Raw genomic sequence first — 19,689 nt, forward strand, 5'->3', positions numbered from 1 at the left:
TAAGCGATTTAGAAACAAATGTGTGCCTGAAAATATCCGTATTGACTCAAAATGTGCTTTGTCAGTAATCAACTCTTCTGTTAACTCAAATTGATACTTGCTTCCGCCTTGAGTGGTAGTTGGTTCTGGTTCGATTCCAGTACTTCAGAAAGCTGTAACCACTGTGAACATTAAATCATCACTTGTTTGCCTCTGATGACCCCTAACGGGAGAAAGGCAGTATTTTATTTTCATTTTTTATAATAAAGGCAGAATAATAAAAGACACCCGGGGCTGCCCAGACAAGTGCCAACAAATTGTCCTTTATATAATTTTATTAGGCAAGCACAAACATCTCCAGTTATGTTCTACCTTTTAACTTGTTTTTGGGACGTATGTCTATATAGAAAAGATGGGCGGGACAAAAAAGAAAGAACCAGGAAGATGATAGTCTCAAAAAGATAACTCGCGGAGACAATTGGCCGCCACCGTTTATAATCCGCTGACGTCACCATTCGGGAAAATTCCAAACGGCTCCTTTGGATGAAGTATGAGGAAAGGCTATAACCCCACTTCGTGTTGGCGCCATCATTATTAGACGCCTATTCCAGCTGACTATGTGCGAGAGGCAGGTTCTCACCCCTGAAAGGCCCTGAAGGCGTCGCCGTTCATTCATATAGTGATAAGAGAACCATCTCAACGCGCATGCGCTCCACCCATGCGCACTAGTTAAAAGGTTACCACAGGCTGTTTTCAGAGCTCCGCTTGACAAAAAAGGTACTTTTCATCTTTGATGAGTCGAATTTACTCAACGAAATACCATGTGACACCCCTTAATTACAAATGTAACCTCATTTGTACAGCTCCCCAAGAACATGGCTACGTTTAGCGTCGTTCTAGGGCGCACTGGCTGGAGAGTGACACAGAAAGGGCTTCCAGCTATCTCAGTACCACAATGTTTTAATGGCAGAATATGTCGGTGCCGTCAAGTCGTTAATATAAGGCGAATGTTCAGCTCTCAACCACACAACTCCAAGGTGATTTACACGGTCAACGTCAAGCTACAAATAGTTGTAACCTACATTTACAATATGTGCATTTCCTGTTTCCGGTTTGAGGTGCCAGCAGCTGCAACCTGGAAGCCAATCCAAGAGGAGCAGCTTCCGCCGGTACGTACTGTATAGACAAGTTATACATAGTATGTAAACATGTGTAGTACAACTACAAGTATAACTACATTAGGAATACACCTGAGTGGTATTTCATAAAGCAGATTAAGTGAAAACTCCAGTATGTAAACCGACGGTTTCCAACCTTTTTCCACTGAGGGCCACACACTGAAGAAATCAAAGCATGCGGGGGCCATTTTGATATTTTTCATAGATTTTTTTTTTTTACCGTATTTTCCGCACTATAAGGCGCACCGGATTATAAGGCGCACCTTCAATGAATGGCATATTTCAAAACTTTGTTCCTATATAAGGCGCACCGGATTATAAGGCGCACCTATGCATCCATTAGATGGAGCTGCGCTAAAGGGAATGTAAACAAAACAGTCTAAGTCAGTCAAACTTTATTAATAGATTACAAACCAGCGTTCTGACAACTCTGTTCACTCCCAAAATGAATAAACAGCTGTTTTATTATTTTCCCCGAGGTAAATTCAGTGCCGTGGTGTTTTGTTTATCTTTTAACAACAGCAAGGTATAACATGTAGTGCAACATTTATATCATATAGTGGAGGGGAACTTTTCCCTGATTCAATAAACACGTAAAAAACAGTGATACTGTTACGGTAAATCAAACGTTAGTGCAATCACAATATAGTAACACTCGAAATAGTGCAGAGCAATAACAATATATCAATAACTAAACGTTGCTCAAACGTTAATGTCACACAACACAAAATAAACATGTAAAGCTCACTTCATTAAGTTATTCCTCATCCACGAATCCCTCAAATTTTTCTTCTTCAGTGTCCGAATTAAACAGTTGGGCGTCTTGTCGAAGTCGTCATTAATGGAGTCACTGTTGCTGCTGCTCTATTCCCGTGTTCTACTGCGTGACTGATCGTCTTAAGTTTAAACTCTGCGTCGTAAGCGTGTCTCTTAATAGGAGCCATTTTGGGGTCTTTACATAAACAAACAAATGGAAATCAAAACGGCACGCCTCGCGCAGTCATATATCCCAGCATGCACCGCACGCTTCTTCTTCTTCTACGGGGGCGGCTGCTTACCGTAGAAGAAGAACTTCTTCTTCTACGGGGGAAAATTAAGTTACCGGCTGTTTACCGTAGAAGAAGAAGCGCTTCTTCTTCTACGGGGGAAAAATAAGTTAGCGGCTGTTTACCGTAGTTGCGAGACCTAAACTTTATGAAAATGAAAATAGGTTTGTTGTGGCTCAATATTGGTCCATATATAAGGCGCACCGGATTATTAGGCGCACTGTCAGCTTTTGACAAAATTGGAGGTTTTTAGGTGCGCCTTATAGTGCGGAAAATACGGTAACCTTTAGGCAGTGGTGTGCCGTCAGGACCAGCAAGTCCTTCTCTGCTGGCCTAACATAACCAGAAATCATGATAATAATTAAAGATAAAAGTAATTTTTATTTTACTTTCCCTAAATATCTTCATGTCATATTATGCTCCTTCAATCACTGTTGTTTTTAGTTTATAGAGTTTTTATCCAATCAGAATTCAGCTAGTTTATGTTGCCATGCTGTACCAAATCTGCCCGAGGCCTTCAGGATCAACAACGCGGGCGTCCAAGCGCTGTACGTGAACGGACACAAACATTTGACAGACAGTTGTGATAGCCAATCAGATCTCAAGTTGTTGTCAGTAAGGCCTTCTAGCTGGCTTAAGGCAGATATATATTGTGATGTTATGAGCTAGGTAACATAAGAACTCCATTACCCAGCATGCCACAGTAGTGAAGCGCATGCGCAGTAGCCCCGTTTAGGTTGTTGAATGAAGCCATGCCGGCAGCGGGATGTTTTTGATGAGCACGCTGTGGAGTAAAGTTTAAGAAATCAGCCAACACGCCTGGTCTGCATCTTTTATGATTAGACAAGACAACACATATATTTGCAAGGCCATTTTCAAGAAGGATATTTAAAGAGAAACTACATCTTGTGAGATGATGTCGGCCAACCCCGAAAGCTCCAATGGGTCCTACAAATTGTGAGTTCAGATATTTTATTTCTTTATTTTTTCACATTTAATATTTTTTGCAATTTTAATTTTGACAGTACCACATAATGTATGTTTTAATTGCTGATGCGGGTTTATTGACCACATAGGATATGTTTTAATTGCTGGTGCGGGTTTATTGATTTTTAAATGCGCCAGGGAAAAAAAACATTTTGTACACTGTGTAGATGATTTAATGCCCAGTAAATGTGTTCCTGTATAATATTTCTCCAGCAATGGTCCTGTGGTGACATAAATAATGGTATTTTGAGAGGTAATTATTGAAGTTGGACATCACTGAAGGTGGGAAACGCACGGCCCGCCACTGCCTTTAGGGCTCCTTTTAAGTTTGGTCCCGAGGATCTGGAAGTATCCCAGTCTTAATAATGAAACAAAATAAGCCACATTTTCATTCAATACTTAAATCTCTAGATTAGCTTCAGGTCTATCGGTCGATTAAAAAGTATAACACTTTTTTTAAAGGCAAAAAGACAAAATATGCATTATTTTCCCGCCAAAAAAATTAAAGTGTAATATTTGATGTGAAATAATTGGAGCCTTAAATAGGTCAAGTGTGGGTATGACAAATAAACCTAAAAGCAGCGATCCTAAATGAAGCACATACACAATGTTGACATCTATAGTTATATTTTGATAAAGACAGGGAGAAACAACGCATACTTGTAAACGGTGTATACAACAACAGTAAGGCAAAAAACATGGCGCTAGACACAAAAGTTAATTCATGAAATGCAACCTTATCAGGGCAAAAGCTATGCATGATTTCCAATTTCCTTGACCCGGCCACACATGAAGAATTTGTAGACCACCATGCTTTTCCAAGTTTTCATCTGTTTTGTCGTGAATAATTATGTCTGGAGCATAGTTCGACATGTCTCGGAACCTGACCGACGGATAATCCTTGAGATCACTCGACAAATCTTACTTTGATAAAGAATAGAGATAGATTCTATTACATAGTTTGCATTTTTTGATCGTATCTGCTTTTAGTGGTAAGATCTAACTAAGTACTGCGATACTTCGCTCTCTGTTTGCTGCACAGTTGCCGTACTGGTTTGGTGGCCCACCACTTTGTTCACTTCTGTTCAAAAATCATGTGTCCGAATACAACCTATTGCTGATAAATGATATTATTGCCATTATTTTTTGAGACCAAATTAACAATTTATGTAATAATAGTACATAATAATAATGCAAGTATACCCTTTTCAAATGGAATAAACTTGTATTTCTCATATATTTTAACATTGTAATTGGATTCTAACCTTTTACATTTCCAAGTTAAGTAAAACAAACACATAACAATAAAATATACTTTCTGTTAGCAAAATGTTGCACTTAAATAAAAATCACATTCCAGTCTAAGGGAGCAGAGTTGAAGATTGCATGAGTTTGCAGTGGTCACTTTGTTAAATGTTTGTTTGATATACTTTTAATGTTTATTATTTTCCATTTAAGTGTTATCTTGATACTATTTGTATTTCTTAAACAACATATTTGCTACGAGTATTTCGTAAAGCACCAACTCGGCGAGTCTAAATAGAAGAAATCAAATGTCAGCAAAACCTCGGAGAACCTAACCTGATAATTGGGAGATTTTATAGAACAAACCCAGATATTTTTTTTTGTCTTCTTCATTATGACAAACGTGAAGTAAGATGTTAGACATCTATCTGTCCCTTCGCAACCAGTAGATGTTGAAAATAAATACAATTTTGAATAATTATGTCAGAAGAGGATTTTGAGGCCATGGTTTTAGTTAGATATACTATCCTTATATAAAAATATCATGTTGGTCAACAAAGACAAATCCTTGATTTTAGATATTTAAACTTTGTTGGGATTTGTTAGAATAAAGAAATAAAAAATAGAGAACCAAAAATAATTTTTGTTTTCTCATTTATTGTAATTATAACTAAAGCTGTGCCATTTCCTGCTGAGAACTGCAGCGGCCCCCAGACTAATACAATAATGTCCACTGCGGAGGACACCAGTCCTCATGAGGATATTCTTTCATTTACACAAATTGATCGACCATAAAGTGAACTAAACTGATTTTTAGCAAATTAAGAAAAAAATAAACTTTATTTCAAATATGTATTGTCTGTCATAATCAAAATTTAAATAAACATTAAAATTTATATTTTGGGGGGTATGTCATTACTGTAAATATAAGTAATATATGTGCTGTATTTTGTACAAAAAACATACAACAATAATACTCTGCCAACATGAGCTGAAATGGTAAATTGGGTTAAAAGAATAAAATATGTGGCCACTCAATGAGATTTGCTTTGCATTGACTTTACATGTCAATTATTATAAAATAATTCAGAGATATTATTTTCAGGTGCCTAATTTGTGTTCTTCTACCAGTGGGACTGCGGCAAAATAAAAATATTTTATATCATAACATTCCTCCATTTGTTTACCTCTGGGCTAATAGGAAAATTAGATTACATGTTAATTTAATAAACTTCAGTAATTATGTCTTATATTAATTTATAATATTTTTCTTCTTTAAAAAGTGTTCATCTTACTTACCTTAAACATGCATTAATAGTTGGGTAAAGAAATACAGTGGAACCTTGATTTGAAATCTTAATTGGGTCCTGAACAGAGTTTGTAAATAGAAAAGTTTGTACATTGAAGCAAATGTATCTATAAGAAACAATGTAAATATGAATAATGGGTTGCAGCCTCAGCAAGTCTACATTTAGTTATGGTTTGTACACTTTGAACACAATATAAAGTGCTATACAGTGATCTCAAACTGTGGTACGTGTGCGCCATCCAGTGGTACGCCAAATAATCACTTGATTAAAGTACAGTGATTAATTTTCCTATATTCAAACAGTGTTACTGTTCAAACTGTGTGGCCAAAATATTAAATATACCGTATTTTTCGGTCTATAAGTCGCAGTTTTTTTCATAGTTTGGCCGGGGGTGCGACTTATACTCAGGAGCGACTTATGTGTAAAATACCGTAAAATATCAAATAATATTATTTAGCTCATTCACCTAAGAGACTAGACGTATAAGATTTCATGGGATTTAGCGATTAAGAGTGACAGATTGTTTGGTAAACATATAGCATGTTCTATATGTTATAGTTATTTGAATGACTCTTACGTTAACAATATGTTACGTTAACATACCAGGCACGTTCTCAGTTGGTTATTTATGCGTCATATAACGTACACTTATTCAGCCTGTTGTTCACTATTCTTTATTTATTTTAAATTGCCTTTCAAATGTCTATTCTTGGTGTTGGGTTTTATCAAATAAATTTCCCCCAAAAATGCGACTTATACTCCAGTGCGACTTATGTTTTTTTCCTTCTTTATTATGCATTTTCGGCCGGTGCGGCATATACTCCGGAGCGACTTATACTCCGAAAAATACGGTACTTGTTAAATTAAACCTCTGCCTTGTTTTGATCACATATGAAATGATTACTTATGCGTAATACGCTACTTTATTTTACTTTACATTATGGTGGTACTTAGAGAGCCAAGTGTTTTCTGAGGTAATACTTGGTGAAAAAAGTTTGAGAACCACTGCAGTACTGTATATCAAACAAACATAACAATTTATCAACTATTAGCTGAACTATCCTCATTTGCAGCCTCACTAGCACTGTGGTGCACTCAGTTTGAAATCACAAAACTCTAACTATAAAAACCAGGTTGCTACAATGATAATTGCTACCTTTCATTCAAATCTGAAAATGATTATCTTTCAAGATGAAGCCAGAATATTTGATGAAGAGTCCCACTGCACATATAGTCACATTGTTAATAACACATTTTGTTTTCTAGCCGACACGAGTACCAGCCGACCTGGTGGACAAACTTGAGCGTCTGGCCTTGGTCGACTTCCGGAATAAAGAGGGTGTGGCCTGTTTGGAAAGAGCCATCCGCTTTGCAGATCAACTTCATGTTGTGGACACGTCTGGAGTCAAGCCCATGGATTCGGTTCTGGAGGACAGGTATGCAGCAGCTTGCTCATTTCACAGTGTATACCTCTGTATTACCCTTGTGCAACATTAAGATTGACTATACACACTTACTCCTGGGATCCAAAAGGGATCCGCTCATAAAAGTGTAATAAGTCAGCATTAGATTAATAAGTCTTTACTTTCAACACTTGAAATCTTTTAACAACTTCAGATCAACCTATTGATATAAAGTATTTTTTAGTTTTTTGGCACCATCTAGTGGTTAAGGGGCAAAATTACACTAAAACCATAACCACCATAAGAAAATATTGTTTGTTTATTTCGAACATGCATACAATTACAACATGATACATCTGTCTGTGTTGGCCCTGCTATGAGGCGGCGACTTGTCCAGGGTGTATCCCGCCTTCCGCCCGAATGCAGCTGAGATAGGCTCCAGCACATCCCGCGACCCCAAAAGGGATAAGCGGTAGAAAATGGATGGATGGACATCACAATTTCCAGTTTCTCTTTTAAACATGTTCGAAAAGGAGTAGGAAGAAGCAAAGCTTTCATTTTTTTCCAGTCCCAATTCAAACTGAACAATTAGGGGGACAAAAAAATTGATTCACATCCAAATCACGATACTTACTCATCCCAATTTTAAATCAATTCAGAAGTTTCACAAATTGATTTCCATCCATTTCCTACCGCTTGTCCCTTTCGAGGTCGTGGGGGGTGCTGGAGCCTATCTCAGCCGCATTCGGGCGGAAGGCGGGGTACACCCTGGACAAGTCGCCACCTCATCGCAGGGCCAACACAGATAGACAGACAACATTCACACACTAGGGACCATTTAGTGCTGCCAATCAACCTATCCCCAGGTGCATGTCTTTGGAGGTGGGAGGAAGCTGGAAAATATTTTTTACAAAGAATGTATTTAAAAAAATATATGTTTTATGTCATTTCCATGCAACCAGAAGAAGCTATTACAACCTGTAACCTGTTTTGAAAATGTTTTATTATAATAATATACCAAATAATACATTGCGAGAATCTGTTTGAATCGAGAATCTTATTGAATCGATTCTGAAGCGACTCGTCACCCCAGAAATCAGAATGAGAAATTATTTGGTGCCCAAAGACTCACATCTCTATGAACAATCATATCACATAAGGAACACATGTAATGTCCGTTTTGGGCCCTAGGGGTGCTCAAAGGTTAAACACCAGCATCCCATTAAATATTTGTGTGTTTGTAATTCTTTATTTCACATCCAGAGTTTTATACCTGAGGCATGATGCAGTGACGGAAGGCAACCACGCAGAAAAACTTCTGCATCTCTCCAAAAACACAGTAGAGGAATATTACATGGCACCACCAGGTAAAACAAAACAAGCTAATGTTTAGCCACATGAAAGTAGTTGAGACATTTCCACCATGTTTTATTAATTGTCTCGCTCTTTATTTTACTACAGGAAATATTCCGTTACCAAAGAGAGAAGAGCGGGTCGCCATGTTGCAACACTCTGAATTCTGACATCTTGGACTTTTGTTTGTTTTGTGAAGCTTATTCTGGTTGGACTGGAGTCTATCCCAGCTGACTTTGGGCAAGGGTCATGGTGCAAATCAATGACAGGACACACGTAAACAAACATTTACCTTCCTACTCACACCTGTGGACAATTTAGAGTCTACTATTACCCTAACATGCAGGATGTGGGAGAAAATTGGAGTTCGCGGAACAACCCACACAAACACGGAGAGATTTCACATCCTTGTCTGTGCAGGATGTTTTATTTTTTTGTGTAAACCATTTATCTTGCAGTAGAGTTTCAATAGAAACAGTAAATGAGTAGAGTGCACCAAGAAAAACATTCAAACGTCTTTCACTTTTTAAAAATATCTGTTCTTGGTCATTTAGTTGAAAATATATTTGAAGGGTTCTTGTATACATTGCTAATCTTTGCTTTTTCACAGTAAGACATTTTCATTAGTTTAAAGTCACTTTATTGGAGCTATGACATTTGCTAATTTTTTATTTATTTAGCGGCTGTCAGTCAGCGTAGCATCTCGGGTTGAAAGGATGGTCTCCTAATCTGATGGTTCATAATCTTAACTCACCTTGTATGTGAGCACATAAGAGCTACACCAATTAGTAGCTATCAATCGTGTTCTACATGAATCTTTTACTTTATTTATTGGACCATATATGAAGTAGAACAGTATTTCTTAACCATAGTTAGACTGCCCAAAATATCTGTTTCTCAGCTGTGGTCCATATGAGTTGCAAGGGTACTTAGTTGTAATGCACTTTTCCACCACTTGAGGCAGTATCGACATATCAACCAGAAAATAAATCAGGCAAAAGACAAATAGAGACAGCAGGAGCAGCAACAGCAAACTAACATCGTTGGTAACAACAGATAATTGGAGAATGCAGCCTGTTGTCAACCTGGAACACGTACCCTTTTCAGGGCAGGCAACGTTTGATGCCATACAGAAAGGCATCACCGTGCTGCAGCTAAATGTGGAGGGCCTTACCAAGGCCAAAACGGTAACTTCTACAGACATACAAAATCACCACAATCCTCCAAGAGACCCATGTAACCGACAGTTCTCCTCTAAAGATCCCTGGATACTCATTGGCTTCACACACCCGAGAGTGACATGCATGGGATTGCCACATTAATTTAAAAAAACGCGCTAAATGGAAAGCAATTGCAACGTGCCCGCCTGACTCCAGCCTGGAATGGGCAGCCACACAAATCTAAGGTGTAACTGTCATTAACATCTACAAGACCCCAACAACTCAGCTTCAGGTAAATTCCATCCCTGCTTTTATGCCGGTGACTTCAACTGCCACAGCACTACTTGGGAATATAACTTCCAATCCAGACGGTGTCACTCTCGAGGAATGGGCATCAGCAACTGGCGTGCAACTCCTCTATGATCCTAAACAACCAGACAGCTTCCACTCTGGCAGGTGGACCACAACCTCAAACCCTGACCTCGCTTTCTTGAACCTGATTGGCCCAGCGCATCACCCTGGATCCTTTTCCCGTTACTGATCACCCCAGACAACCCTATCCAATCAGTGTTTACCAAACCAGTGAAGAGGTGGAATTTACGCAAGGCTAACTGTCAAAAGCTCACCAATTTTGTGGACTCAGGCACCGACAATCTACCCGCACCAACCACTCTCAACCTGGATGGCGCCTCATTAGGGCAGCCATGAGAGACGTCCCACGCCGTTTTGGTCATCGTTACATTCCCACAAGGGACAAGGAGTGTGAGGAACACTACAACAATTGTCCTGCAGGCTTAACCTGGTGAAGAGGCAGCCATCAAAGCAACACTACTGACAGACAGCCGAGACAATAAACGTAGAGAAAGATGGGAGGAGACGTTGAGAGGACTTGACTTCACTCGGTCCAGGAGGAAGGCTTGGAAGACCTTTAACCGCCTTACAGGTAAGAAGCTCCAGACATTCTCAATGCCCAGTGACAGCCAACTCTATAGCTGCACAGCTCCTTGTAAATGGCTGCTTCAACGATCCATCAAGAAAGAAACAATCAGCCTATGGCAAACACCAGGAGTTGATGGTTATATATCAGTACCATTCTTAGCTGAAGACCTCACTAACTTCACCCAACTAAAGAGTGGAAAGGCCCAAGGCCTTGACAACATCCAACCTGAGTTTCTTATACACAGCGGCCAGAAATGCCTGGACTGGCTCCAGGTGTTCTACTCCTCCTGTCTCCTTCGTCAGTCGATACCCAAGATCTGAAAATTACAGCCGACCCAGAGAACTACCGCCCTATTTCACTACATTATCAACACCGAGCTGATAATGTTCCTACCAGCCTATAGGCCAAGGAGAAAGAGCATAGGCATTTGAGGGAAGCCCTCAAAACATGTAGTTACCCCAGCTGGTCATTTGTGAAAAGTGCTTCCAGTTCCAGAAATAACAAGAACAGAGTGGATGAGGAGGAAAAAAGTGACAGATGCAACAATATTGTCATTCCATATGTATCAGGTCTATATGAAAAACTAATGTTTAACCAACACAACATGCCAGTACACTTCAAAGCAGGCAACACCCTGAGACAGACTGGTGCATCCTAAAGACCGGACACCCCACACCATTCCTAAAATACTCTGCAATTTAGCTTCCTACAAATAACAGGAGTTGGAAACATTCTGGTCACAGAAGGTGCCATTTGTTTACAACTGAATAGAATGCTTACGCGAGGGATTTCGACTATTTTGGACTGGTACTAGTCGATCCACAGCGATAGTTGTGCCACACAATACCTCAATGCTAACGAGGGGAAGTTACACTTCAACGGCTGTCGTTGGCTTTGACAGTTAGGATTGCTTATTGTTTTTCTCACTACGACAGGGCGAAACCATCCTTGCCCAGACACACCCACCTGGTTTTTGGAGTATAAATATTTGAGGTTTTGACACCAGCTGCTGGACTAGATCTGACCAATCTAAGACTGTGAGCGTGAACTGATGAAGCCTACTTGGATGAGAGACGAAACGTCTTCTAAGACAAACCAAACAGTCAAGTTGGGATCGATTGAATGCCCTGAGATGACAATGACCTGGATGAATGAGAACATTGACTATTAAGGACCGCTGTACACCTGAGTGCAAAATCCGGGTGCTGAGTGCATTCTCTGCCATGGTTAGTGTTAACTTCTCAGCATAAAAGTGTGTAAATTGAGTCATCTGTATTTCTGTTATATTTTATTTTTCATATTACAACACCGACATCTACCATTCGAGGCACTTTAGTATCTGTAGTTAATACACAATTATAATATTTTAATACAGTATTAGTGTGACTTGCAATACAGGTCTTGGTGTGTATTATTATGAACTGCATTAAACCCTGTTAAGTATTAGACATGTTTAAATCACAGTGATGAAAGTTATAGGTATATTATTATTATTCACAAAAATAGACTGCTGACCAGTTGGCTGCATGTATAATCTCATTTTTCTCCCATTTTAGTCCATCCAGTTGATTTCCCTGAGTTGAAATCTTGGGATGCTTCATTTCCTGATTGATGCGAGGTAGGCGTACCAAAATAAGGCCACCATGTTGGCAAATAGCACTCGGAACTGAAAGCCAAACACACACAGCCAAGGTTGGCCACCGCAATGACGAGAGTGTGCGTAACAAGAGTGAAAAACATACCTGAAGAGGCACAAAGTTGATATTGATGAACTGGAAAGGTGTCCAAACTCTCCAGTTCATCTTCAGAGCGGTCCAGTAGCTTCTTCTGAACTTCTTCATAAAGTCATCCAATCCTTTTACCTGAGATTAAGATAAATGCTTTTGGTTCATTATTTTCACACATTTTTTAATACATTTTGCCCCTCATGCAATTTTATTTGAACAATTACTGTATCTAAAAATGCATTGCATGATTTCTGAACAAAATAAGTCAGTCACATAAATATTAAATTGGAAGACATGACGTACAGGTAGCCTCAACTTTTTATAACCAATACACAAATAGTCAATAACTTATGGAGAATAACTGTAGCAGAGATGTTTTTGTTGAAGGCAGCCATGTTTTTCTACCAATCTTGCTCAAATGTTTACAAATGTGTGCTTATCAGTCCCCTAAAGGTGTGTACAAAGTTCCTGGTCATTCTGTCAACATGCAAAAGTTATGTCAGGTTTTTTTTTTTTAAGAGAACATTGAGAGCCGTGTGAGCGATTTCAAGTCACTTTGACCTATGGGGTCAAACTTTGGGGTTCAGTTGAAATATTTATAAAGCACATTTAATAACAACCCCCGCTGACCAAAGTGCTGTGCAGACATAAAACTAATGAAAAGTACATTTAAATACAGCAGGTGGAATAAAATACTAGAATGGCAATCGTATTTACAAAAAAGTTACCACATAAAAATAATAAAATATAGAAAGTAAAGAAAATAATAAATAACCAATATACGCTGCCAAACTGGATTTTAAAGCCAGGGGGGAGACGTACTTTATGTTGCTTAGACTGTGTTTAAACTGGCTTGGGGACTGAGAAGATCGGAATACATCCTCAGACTTCTTCTGTCCAGGTGAGATGCATGATTTGTGATCTGCTAAAAATGTACAGGAAGCAGCAGACCGCTCGATGATGTAAACATAGGGACACAAGCTAGTGATCACGGCGACACTATAGTTTGTCTGTCTTAGCACTTATAATAACAATATCACTAATACTTGGTTAATATTCAGGTCACAAAGTGTAAATGGAGTATTGTCGGTGTTTTTTGAATGTTTATCGGATTTTATGGGCGAAATAGAGGCGCTCCCATTGGCTCCGCTGTCAGCAGATTTTATTTATAATTTAGAATGCGTTAAAAAAAAATCCATCCGTCGTCATGTCTTTCATAAAGATTGTGAACGATAGGCAACATTCCCCAAAAAGTGCAGTTCCCCTTTAAAGTTGTTTGTAGCAATTAGAGGTCAGAGGACAAATAGCGCTGTCATGTCTGCGAAGAGGGTCTGTTTGACCAAATATATTATTTATATTTTATTTTTGTTTCAATATAGGAAATTGGTCCCTATCCAAGCCTGGACATCATGCAGACATTTCTGCAGAGTAGTCATGGTTGTTACAGGCAGATACTGTATATTTGCCATCTGCAAAACATACATTGTGCTTTTTAAAAACAGAGCCCATAGGAAGCCTGTGGAAAGAAATGAGGACAGGCAACAAGATTGATCCTGGGGTACACCTCAGTTGTGGACAAACACAGGAGTATTGGCAAGGGTGTCCAAACTGTTCCACTAAGGGTCGCACACACAAATATCAAAGCATGCGGGGTCCATTTTGATATTTTTCATTATAAAAATCATTTTTTCCTTTAGGGTTCCCCTCAAGTTTGGTCGCAGGGACTAAAAGGGGTCTCAGTCATAAAAATGTTAAATGTTAATTAGAGATGTCCGATAATATCGGCCTGCCAATATTCTCGGCCGATAAATGCTTTAAAATGTAATATCGGAAATTATCGGTATCGGTTTTTTATTATCGGTATCGTTTTTTATCTTTATTTTTTTAAATTTATTAAATCAACATAAAAAACACAAGATACACTTACAATTAGAGCACCAACCCAAAAAAACTCCCTCCCCCATTTACACTCACACAAAAGGGTTGTTTCTTTCTGTTATTAATATTCTGGTTCCTACATTATATATCAATATATATAACAATACAGTCTGCAAGGGATACAGTCCATAAGCACACATGATTGTGCGTGCTGCCGGTCCACTAATAGTACTAACCTTTAACAGTTAATTTTAGTAATTTTCATTAATTACTAGTTTCTATGTAACAGTTTTTATATTGTTTTACTTTCTTTTTTATTCAAGAAAATGTTTTTAATTTATTTATCTTATTTTATTTTATAATTTTTTCTAAAAAGGACCTTATCTTCACCATACCTGGTTGTCCAAATTAGGCATAATAATGTGTTAATTCCACAACTGTATATATCGGTATCGGTTGATATCGGTATCGGTTGATATCGGTATCAGTAATTAAAGAGTTGGACAATATCGGATATCGGCAAAAAGCCATTATCGGACATCCCTAATGTTAATGTGAATATTTTTTATTGTGAGTTTTGTCAAAAACAACCCAGTTCTTATGGCAAAAACATGCATTATCCCCTCAAAAGTGGATTATTAGATGTGAAATAATTGGAGCCTTAAGTAGGTCAGTAATTCATAACATTGATTTGAAGTCGTTATTTTTTGAGCATTGACAGTTTCTAAAAAAAACTAAATCCCACTAAAATTATTCAGGGTTCCAAAAGGGCCCCCACTCATAAGTGTTAAAAAAAAAGTTCATACATTAATTTTCTTTTTCTTTTTTACTTTCAACACTTAACTTCAGATCTATTCGTTGATTTTTTTTTCAATTGTTTTTTTATGGTAAAAAACACAAAATATGTAATATTTTCCCAAAAAAAATATTTCTAAGGGGAATATTTAATGTGATGTAATTGGAGCCTTGAATAGGTCAATGATTTATAAAAACATTGATTTTGATTTATTATTATTTTTTGAGCAATAACAAAAGAAAAAGAAAAGATAAAACAATAGCCTGCATGGCGGCTTTGTGTTATTTATCAACATTGCAACTATGTCTTGTTACATTTAACCTGTTTGCTCATTTATTCCACTTTGTTGTTTTTTTAAATAGTATTTTTAGAAGGTGCCACGGGCCGTTAAAAATTAGTTGCGGGCTGCAAATGGCCCCTGGGGCACACTTTGGACTCCCCTGGCCTAGGCTTACAGAAAAAACACAGATAGGACTGGAACCATTTTAGGGTTGTACTCTTAATACCTACACACGTCTCCAGGCCAGTTCAATGAATGTTAAAATGCTAAATAAAAATGCCTCCAAGTAGTGCATATTTGATCAAATACACACTAAAGAGGCGTAGTTTATGACAAATTACAATTTAGTCCACAACAGTTCAGGACTGTGATGGCAGATGTGCTAAACACTACACCACCGTGCTCCCCTGTTATATTTCCCAACTCTTTACAATTAAGTTGTAACGGTGAATAAAATGTGGTGCTGTTAAAAATAAAACATCTACCACAGAGGTTTTCAGAATGAAAGTGAGACGGCAGTCAGTGTGGTAGGTACCCACCTCAAGGATGTTCATTACAAAGAAGAACAGCAGCAGGAAGCCAGGGGCAAAAACAAGGCGATCCAAAAGCAGACGTTTGAGCACACAGTATGGATCTGTACTTGGCATCCACACCTCCATCAGCTGGTAAAAGTAATGGCTGACTGGTCCTGTAATGAACAAACTGGAACAACACAAAACCGTGTGAGAGACCAGCACAAGAGAGACTTCAATTCTTCAATAATTTGTTCAGCTATGGATTGGGTGTTACAGTCTCACTAGAGATGTGACGTTTCTTGAACATATTTAGTCTTTTAGACGGCTATTTCAACCCAGTTGTGAACTGTTTTTTTATGCACATAAAAATTGAGCATCGGCAATTATCCCCTCTGAACATGTGTGCCACCCGACTGGCAACAAGACTGGAAAATGAGTCAGAATAAATATAAAAATACTGTGTGTGTGTGTGTGTGTGTGTGTGTGTGTGTGTATATATACACTTGTTACAGGTGCATCAGAGACAGAACAAACAGGCTCAGAGACCGCTTCTTTCCCAGAGCTGTCACCATCCTGAACTCTAACTTATAATAATAATTCACCCTTATACAATATCCTACTCTAATACCCTACTGTGCAATATTACCCTTCGAGTGCAATACATCCGACACGGATTGCTATTTATTACTCCGGTACTCTTGTCCTGTTCTGTATATTGTACAGTATTTTGTATGTCTATAGTGTTTTGTATATTGTACAGGATTGCTTAATATGTTTATTGGATAGTAGTCTGTTTATTTCAAATGTTATTTTTTATTATTTTTTTGTCTTTATTACATCTTGTGTAATTTATTTTGACCCCATATTTGTTCCCACTACCGCACCTTAAATTGGAGTCCTTAATCTCGTTATATGCAAATATAATGACAATAAAGTCCATTCTATTCTGTTATATAGACACACACACATTATATATATATACACACACTTTATATCTTATATATATATATATATATATATATATATATATATATATATATATATATATATATATATATATATATATATATATATATATATATATATATATATATATATATATACACACACACACACATCATATATATATATATATACTTTATTTTTTACTTTTAAAAATGTATTTTCATTTGAATTCACTTTTTGGGTTGATTACTCTAACGCGTAATAGTTTAAGCCTACACATGGGTCGTATTAAAAGGCGTACACACACCAGGTATGGTAGTATAATTTTGTACTCACATTTTTATTCTGTCCTAATTTTTTTGTAGTTTTATTTATACTTTGTATACCTAGTAATGCGTTTTTTTCTTACTAATAATTAGTGTATTTGTTTTCTCTTTAGGTAAAATGCTAAAAAAAAATTAGGTGAGGGAAAATTCTAACTAGTGATGTCAATGCCAAAGCATGGAACTATGGCACCGCCTTACGGAATGTTTACATTGAAAAACACAACAAAAAATAAAATTATAACCAATACTTGCGAATAATTTCTACCAATTGAGTAATATGTGTAAATTTAATTATTCTGATTAAAAAAACAGTTAAAACTAATTATAATAACAGGCCAGTCTTTTGAACGGCTCTTCAGGATCCGGCTCCCTCTGAAGAGTCAGAACTCCCATCTTGTAAAGACTCACCCATAAATGGCATAGCGTGCAGCTCCTGCTGTGTCAATCTCTTGGGCTACTTCATTATCTTTGGACTTTTTTCTTGCCTCCACAATCTGAGAAAGAAGATTTCCTAAGGCTGAGAGGATGCCACTAAAAAAAGACAAACATTGAAGTGTACAACTTGTTCAATACACAAACAACACGTGGAACAACTACTTCAACACAAGAAGGTGACATTAGCTGCGAAGTACAAGCAAAACAAACATGCCAAAGTCCACGACGACAAACCTTGTTATTGATTTAGTCAGAATGGGATATTTCTTCAGAAGAAATAGATACTGTTGAAGCAAACTAAAATGAACGGACGCATCCCGCAACGGCAAACTATTAACAGTCATAATTGCAACTTCCTCAGAAACACAGCTGACACTACCCGGTCGGTAGCGGAAGTCCAGAATCAGTCCACGCATGCGCGAAGAAACGTCATTTCCTGTCAACTTATTTTACAGCAGTTCGTCACCGTTATGTATTTTGTGTACTCTTTATTTCATTATGATAGATCACATACAGAACAACAAAGCAAACGTTTTTAAGCGTACAGTATTTATTTTTAAACCGTACAGATACTTTACATTTATTTTGGAATAGAGATTCGAGGTTGTCTGAAAGGCAAAGGTATGTGCACATTTACTATAGAATAAATTACATTTGGTATATTTATGAAAGATAAATGATTATCAATATTATGTTGCAAGTTTGTCATGCATAAAAGTCGATTTCTTAAAGTGAAACCCAAATTCTCCCTTTGTATTAATTCTTTTAAATTATTTATACACCCTTGGAAAATGGTAAAAATAAAAAATAGAAAAAATGTCTATTGGGGGAATCTAGGTTGTTTTGTTTGTATAAGGATGTTGACTGTGGATTTTTGAAAATATTGAAATGAATTGGAATTGTGACTATGTATTGTTCATGTGTTCAATTTAAAATAAATACAAACCTTTACTTGAATCTGTATCTGCAACCTAACAAAAAGTAGACTATTAAATTGTCAGTATTGTGTATTGATGTATTTGATGTAATTAAAGTGGTACCATCCAAATTTCCCCGGTTGATTACATTATTGCTCATACCGGAAATCACTTTTTTTACTTCAATAAACACCAACCAGAAGTATTAAACAGTTGCAAGCTAAATTTTTCATACGTCAAAGGATATATATATATATATATATATATATATATATATATATATATATATATATATATATAAAATATATATACTAAATATATATGTATATATTTATTATATATATATATATTTATTTATATTATATATATATACACATAAATATATATATTATATATGTATATAATATATATTTATACAATATTTTTTATATATACATATATATATAAAGGATTCATTACTTTAAATTACTTATTTATTCTTGGAAAATCTCACCAAAAAAATAGTAAAGCCTTTAAATAATGTCTTGGATATATTTAATTTGTTATAGATAAGCCCATTTTATTAAATGTTATTTTTATCTCTTCATTTGTATTGTCTCTCATTTTTACTTTTACTTCCTTTAACATGTTTTGTTTGTATTTAACTTTTATATTAACATTGCTGACCCTGTTGTATAATATTGAAAACAATGAATTTTATTGAACGTGTCTTTAATTTGTTTGAACATTGTACATATACCGTTTGTGTGTTCAATAAAAAATAAAAAATAAACACCAACCGGAAAAGTACACTAGTTCTCTGCGTTTTGTTTGTACTGTACTTTGGAAAAAAATATAATCATGATTTTTTATTTATTTTAAAGTATTTAAGGATAATTAACAATGGTGAAAAAAATAACTTTACAGCAAGATCAGGGGTGTCCAGAATGCAGCCTAAATAAATACTACTGGTATTACAACAAAAAAAACAATTGAATGAAGTGCAAACAGCAAAAATAAACATATGCATATTGTTTTTTTTCTATTTAAAAAAATGTATATTGTATTGATTTTGAAAGTGAAAAATATAAAAAATGGCCCCACATCTTTTGATACCCCTGAGCCTGATAAATAAACATATTGTATAAACAATTTTAGTTGATGTCCTGCTGCATTAATAAACATCTGTCCAAATATGCAAGTCGTATCTAATTCTGATGACTATTGACAGATAAATCACGTCAAACTTTTTTGATAATAAAGACGACACCACATGATCTCTTCTCCTGG

General features: G+C 36.6%; 2 protein-coding genes across 3 annotated transcripts; one reads left to right on the plus strand and one right to left on the minus strand.

The window, feature by feature from the left end:
• The first annotated feature begins 474 nt into the window (after positions 1-474).
• Positions 475-9,083, plus strand: gatc (glutamyl-tRNA amidotransferase subunit C). Of its 2 annotated transcripts, XM_062051288.1 has the most exons (6): positions 475-756; positions 843-1,016; positions 1,098-1,148; positions 7,012-7,181; positions 8,412-8,515; positions 8,610-9,083. In XM_062051288.1, exons 2-6 carry the CDS (start codon positions 855-857, stop codon positions 8,669-8,671), a joined length of 549 nt encoding a protein of 182 aa, XP_061907272.1. In that variant the 5' UTR covers positions 475-756; positions 843-854; the 3' UTR covers positions 8,672-9,083. The 2 variants fall into 2 exon arrangements, with proteins under 2 accessions (XP_061907272.1, XP_061907273.1); XM_062051289.1 differs by having other exon boundaries at positions 475-1,016.
• pxmp2 (peroxisomal membrane protein 2) lies at positions 7,999-17,935 on the minus strand. The gene is made up of 5 exons (XM_062051287.1): positions 17,738-17,935; positions 17,477-17,599; positions 15,822-15,984; positions 12,344-12,463; positions 7,999-12,267 (listed from the first exon to the last, which is right to left on the minus strand). Exons 1-5 carry the CDS (start codon positions 17,917-17,919, stop codon positions 12,199-12,201), a joined length of 657 nt encoding a protein of 218 aa, XP_061907271.1. The 5' UTR covers positions 17,920-17,935; the 3' UTR covers positions 7,999-12,198.
• Between the last annotated feature and the right edge of the window lie 1,754 nt (positions 17,936-19,689).

The sequence above is a fragment of the Entelurus aequoreus genome, linkage group LG06 (assembly GCF_033978785.1).
Source record: "Entelurus aequoreus isolate RoL-2023_Sb linkage group LG06, RoL_Eaeq_v1.1, whole genome shotgun sequence".
Lineage (NCBI taxonomy): Eukaryota > Metazoa > Chordata > Actinopteri > Syngnathiformes > Syngnathidae > Entelurus > Entelurus aequoreus.

Excerpts from the sequence above, each read along its gene's own strand:
- gatc (XM_062051289.1), top strand. The coding sequence starts at position 855 with ATGGCTACGTTTAGCGTCGTTCTAGGGCGCACTGGCTGGAGAGTGACA. Across the intron at positions 1,149-7,011 it reads AAGAGGAGCAGCTTCCGCCG|CCGACACGAGTACCAGCCGA; the intron begins GTACGTACTGTA and ends TTTGTTTTCTAG. Across the intron at positions 7,182-8,411 it reads GATTCGGTTCTGGAGGACAG|AGTTTTATACCTGAGGCATG; the intron begins GTATGCAGCAGC and ends TTTCACATCCAG.
- pxmp2 (XM_062051287.1), bottom strand. The coding sequence starts at position 17,919 with ATGCGTGGACTGATTCTGGACTTCCGCTACCGACCGGGTAGTGTCAGC. Across the intron at positions 17,600-17,737 it reads CTGACTAAATCAATAACAAG|TGGCATCCTCTCAGCCTTAG; the intron begins GTTTGTCGTCGT and ends GTCTTTTTTTAG. Across the intron at positions 15,985-17,476 it reads GCACGCTATGCCATTTATGG|TTTGTTCATTACAGGACCAG; the intron begins GTGAGTCTTTAC and ends GTGTTGTTCCAG.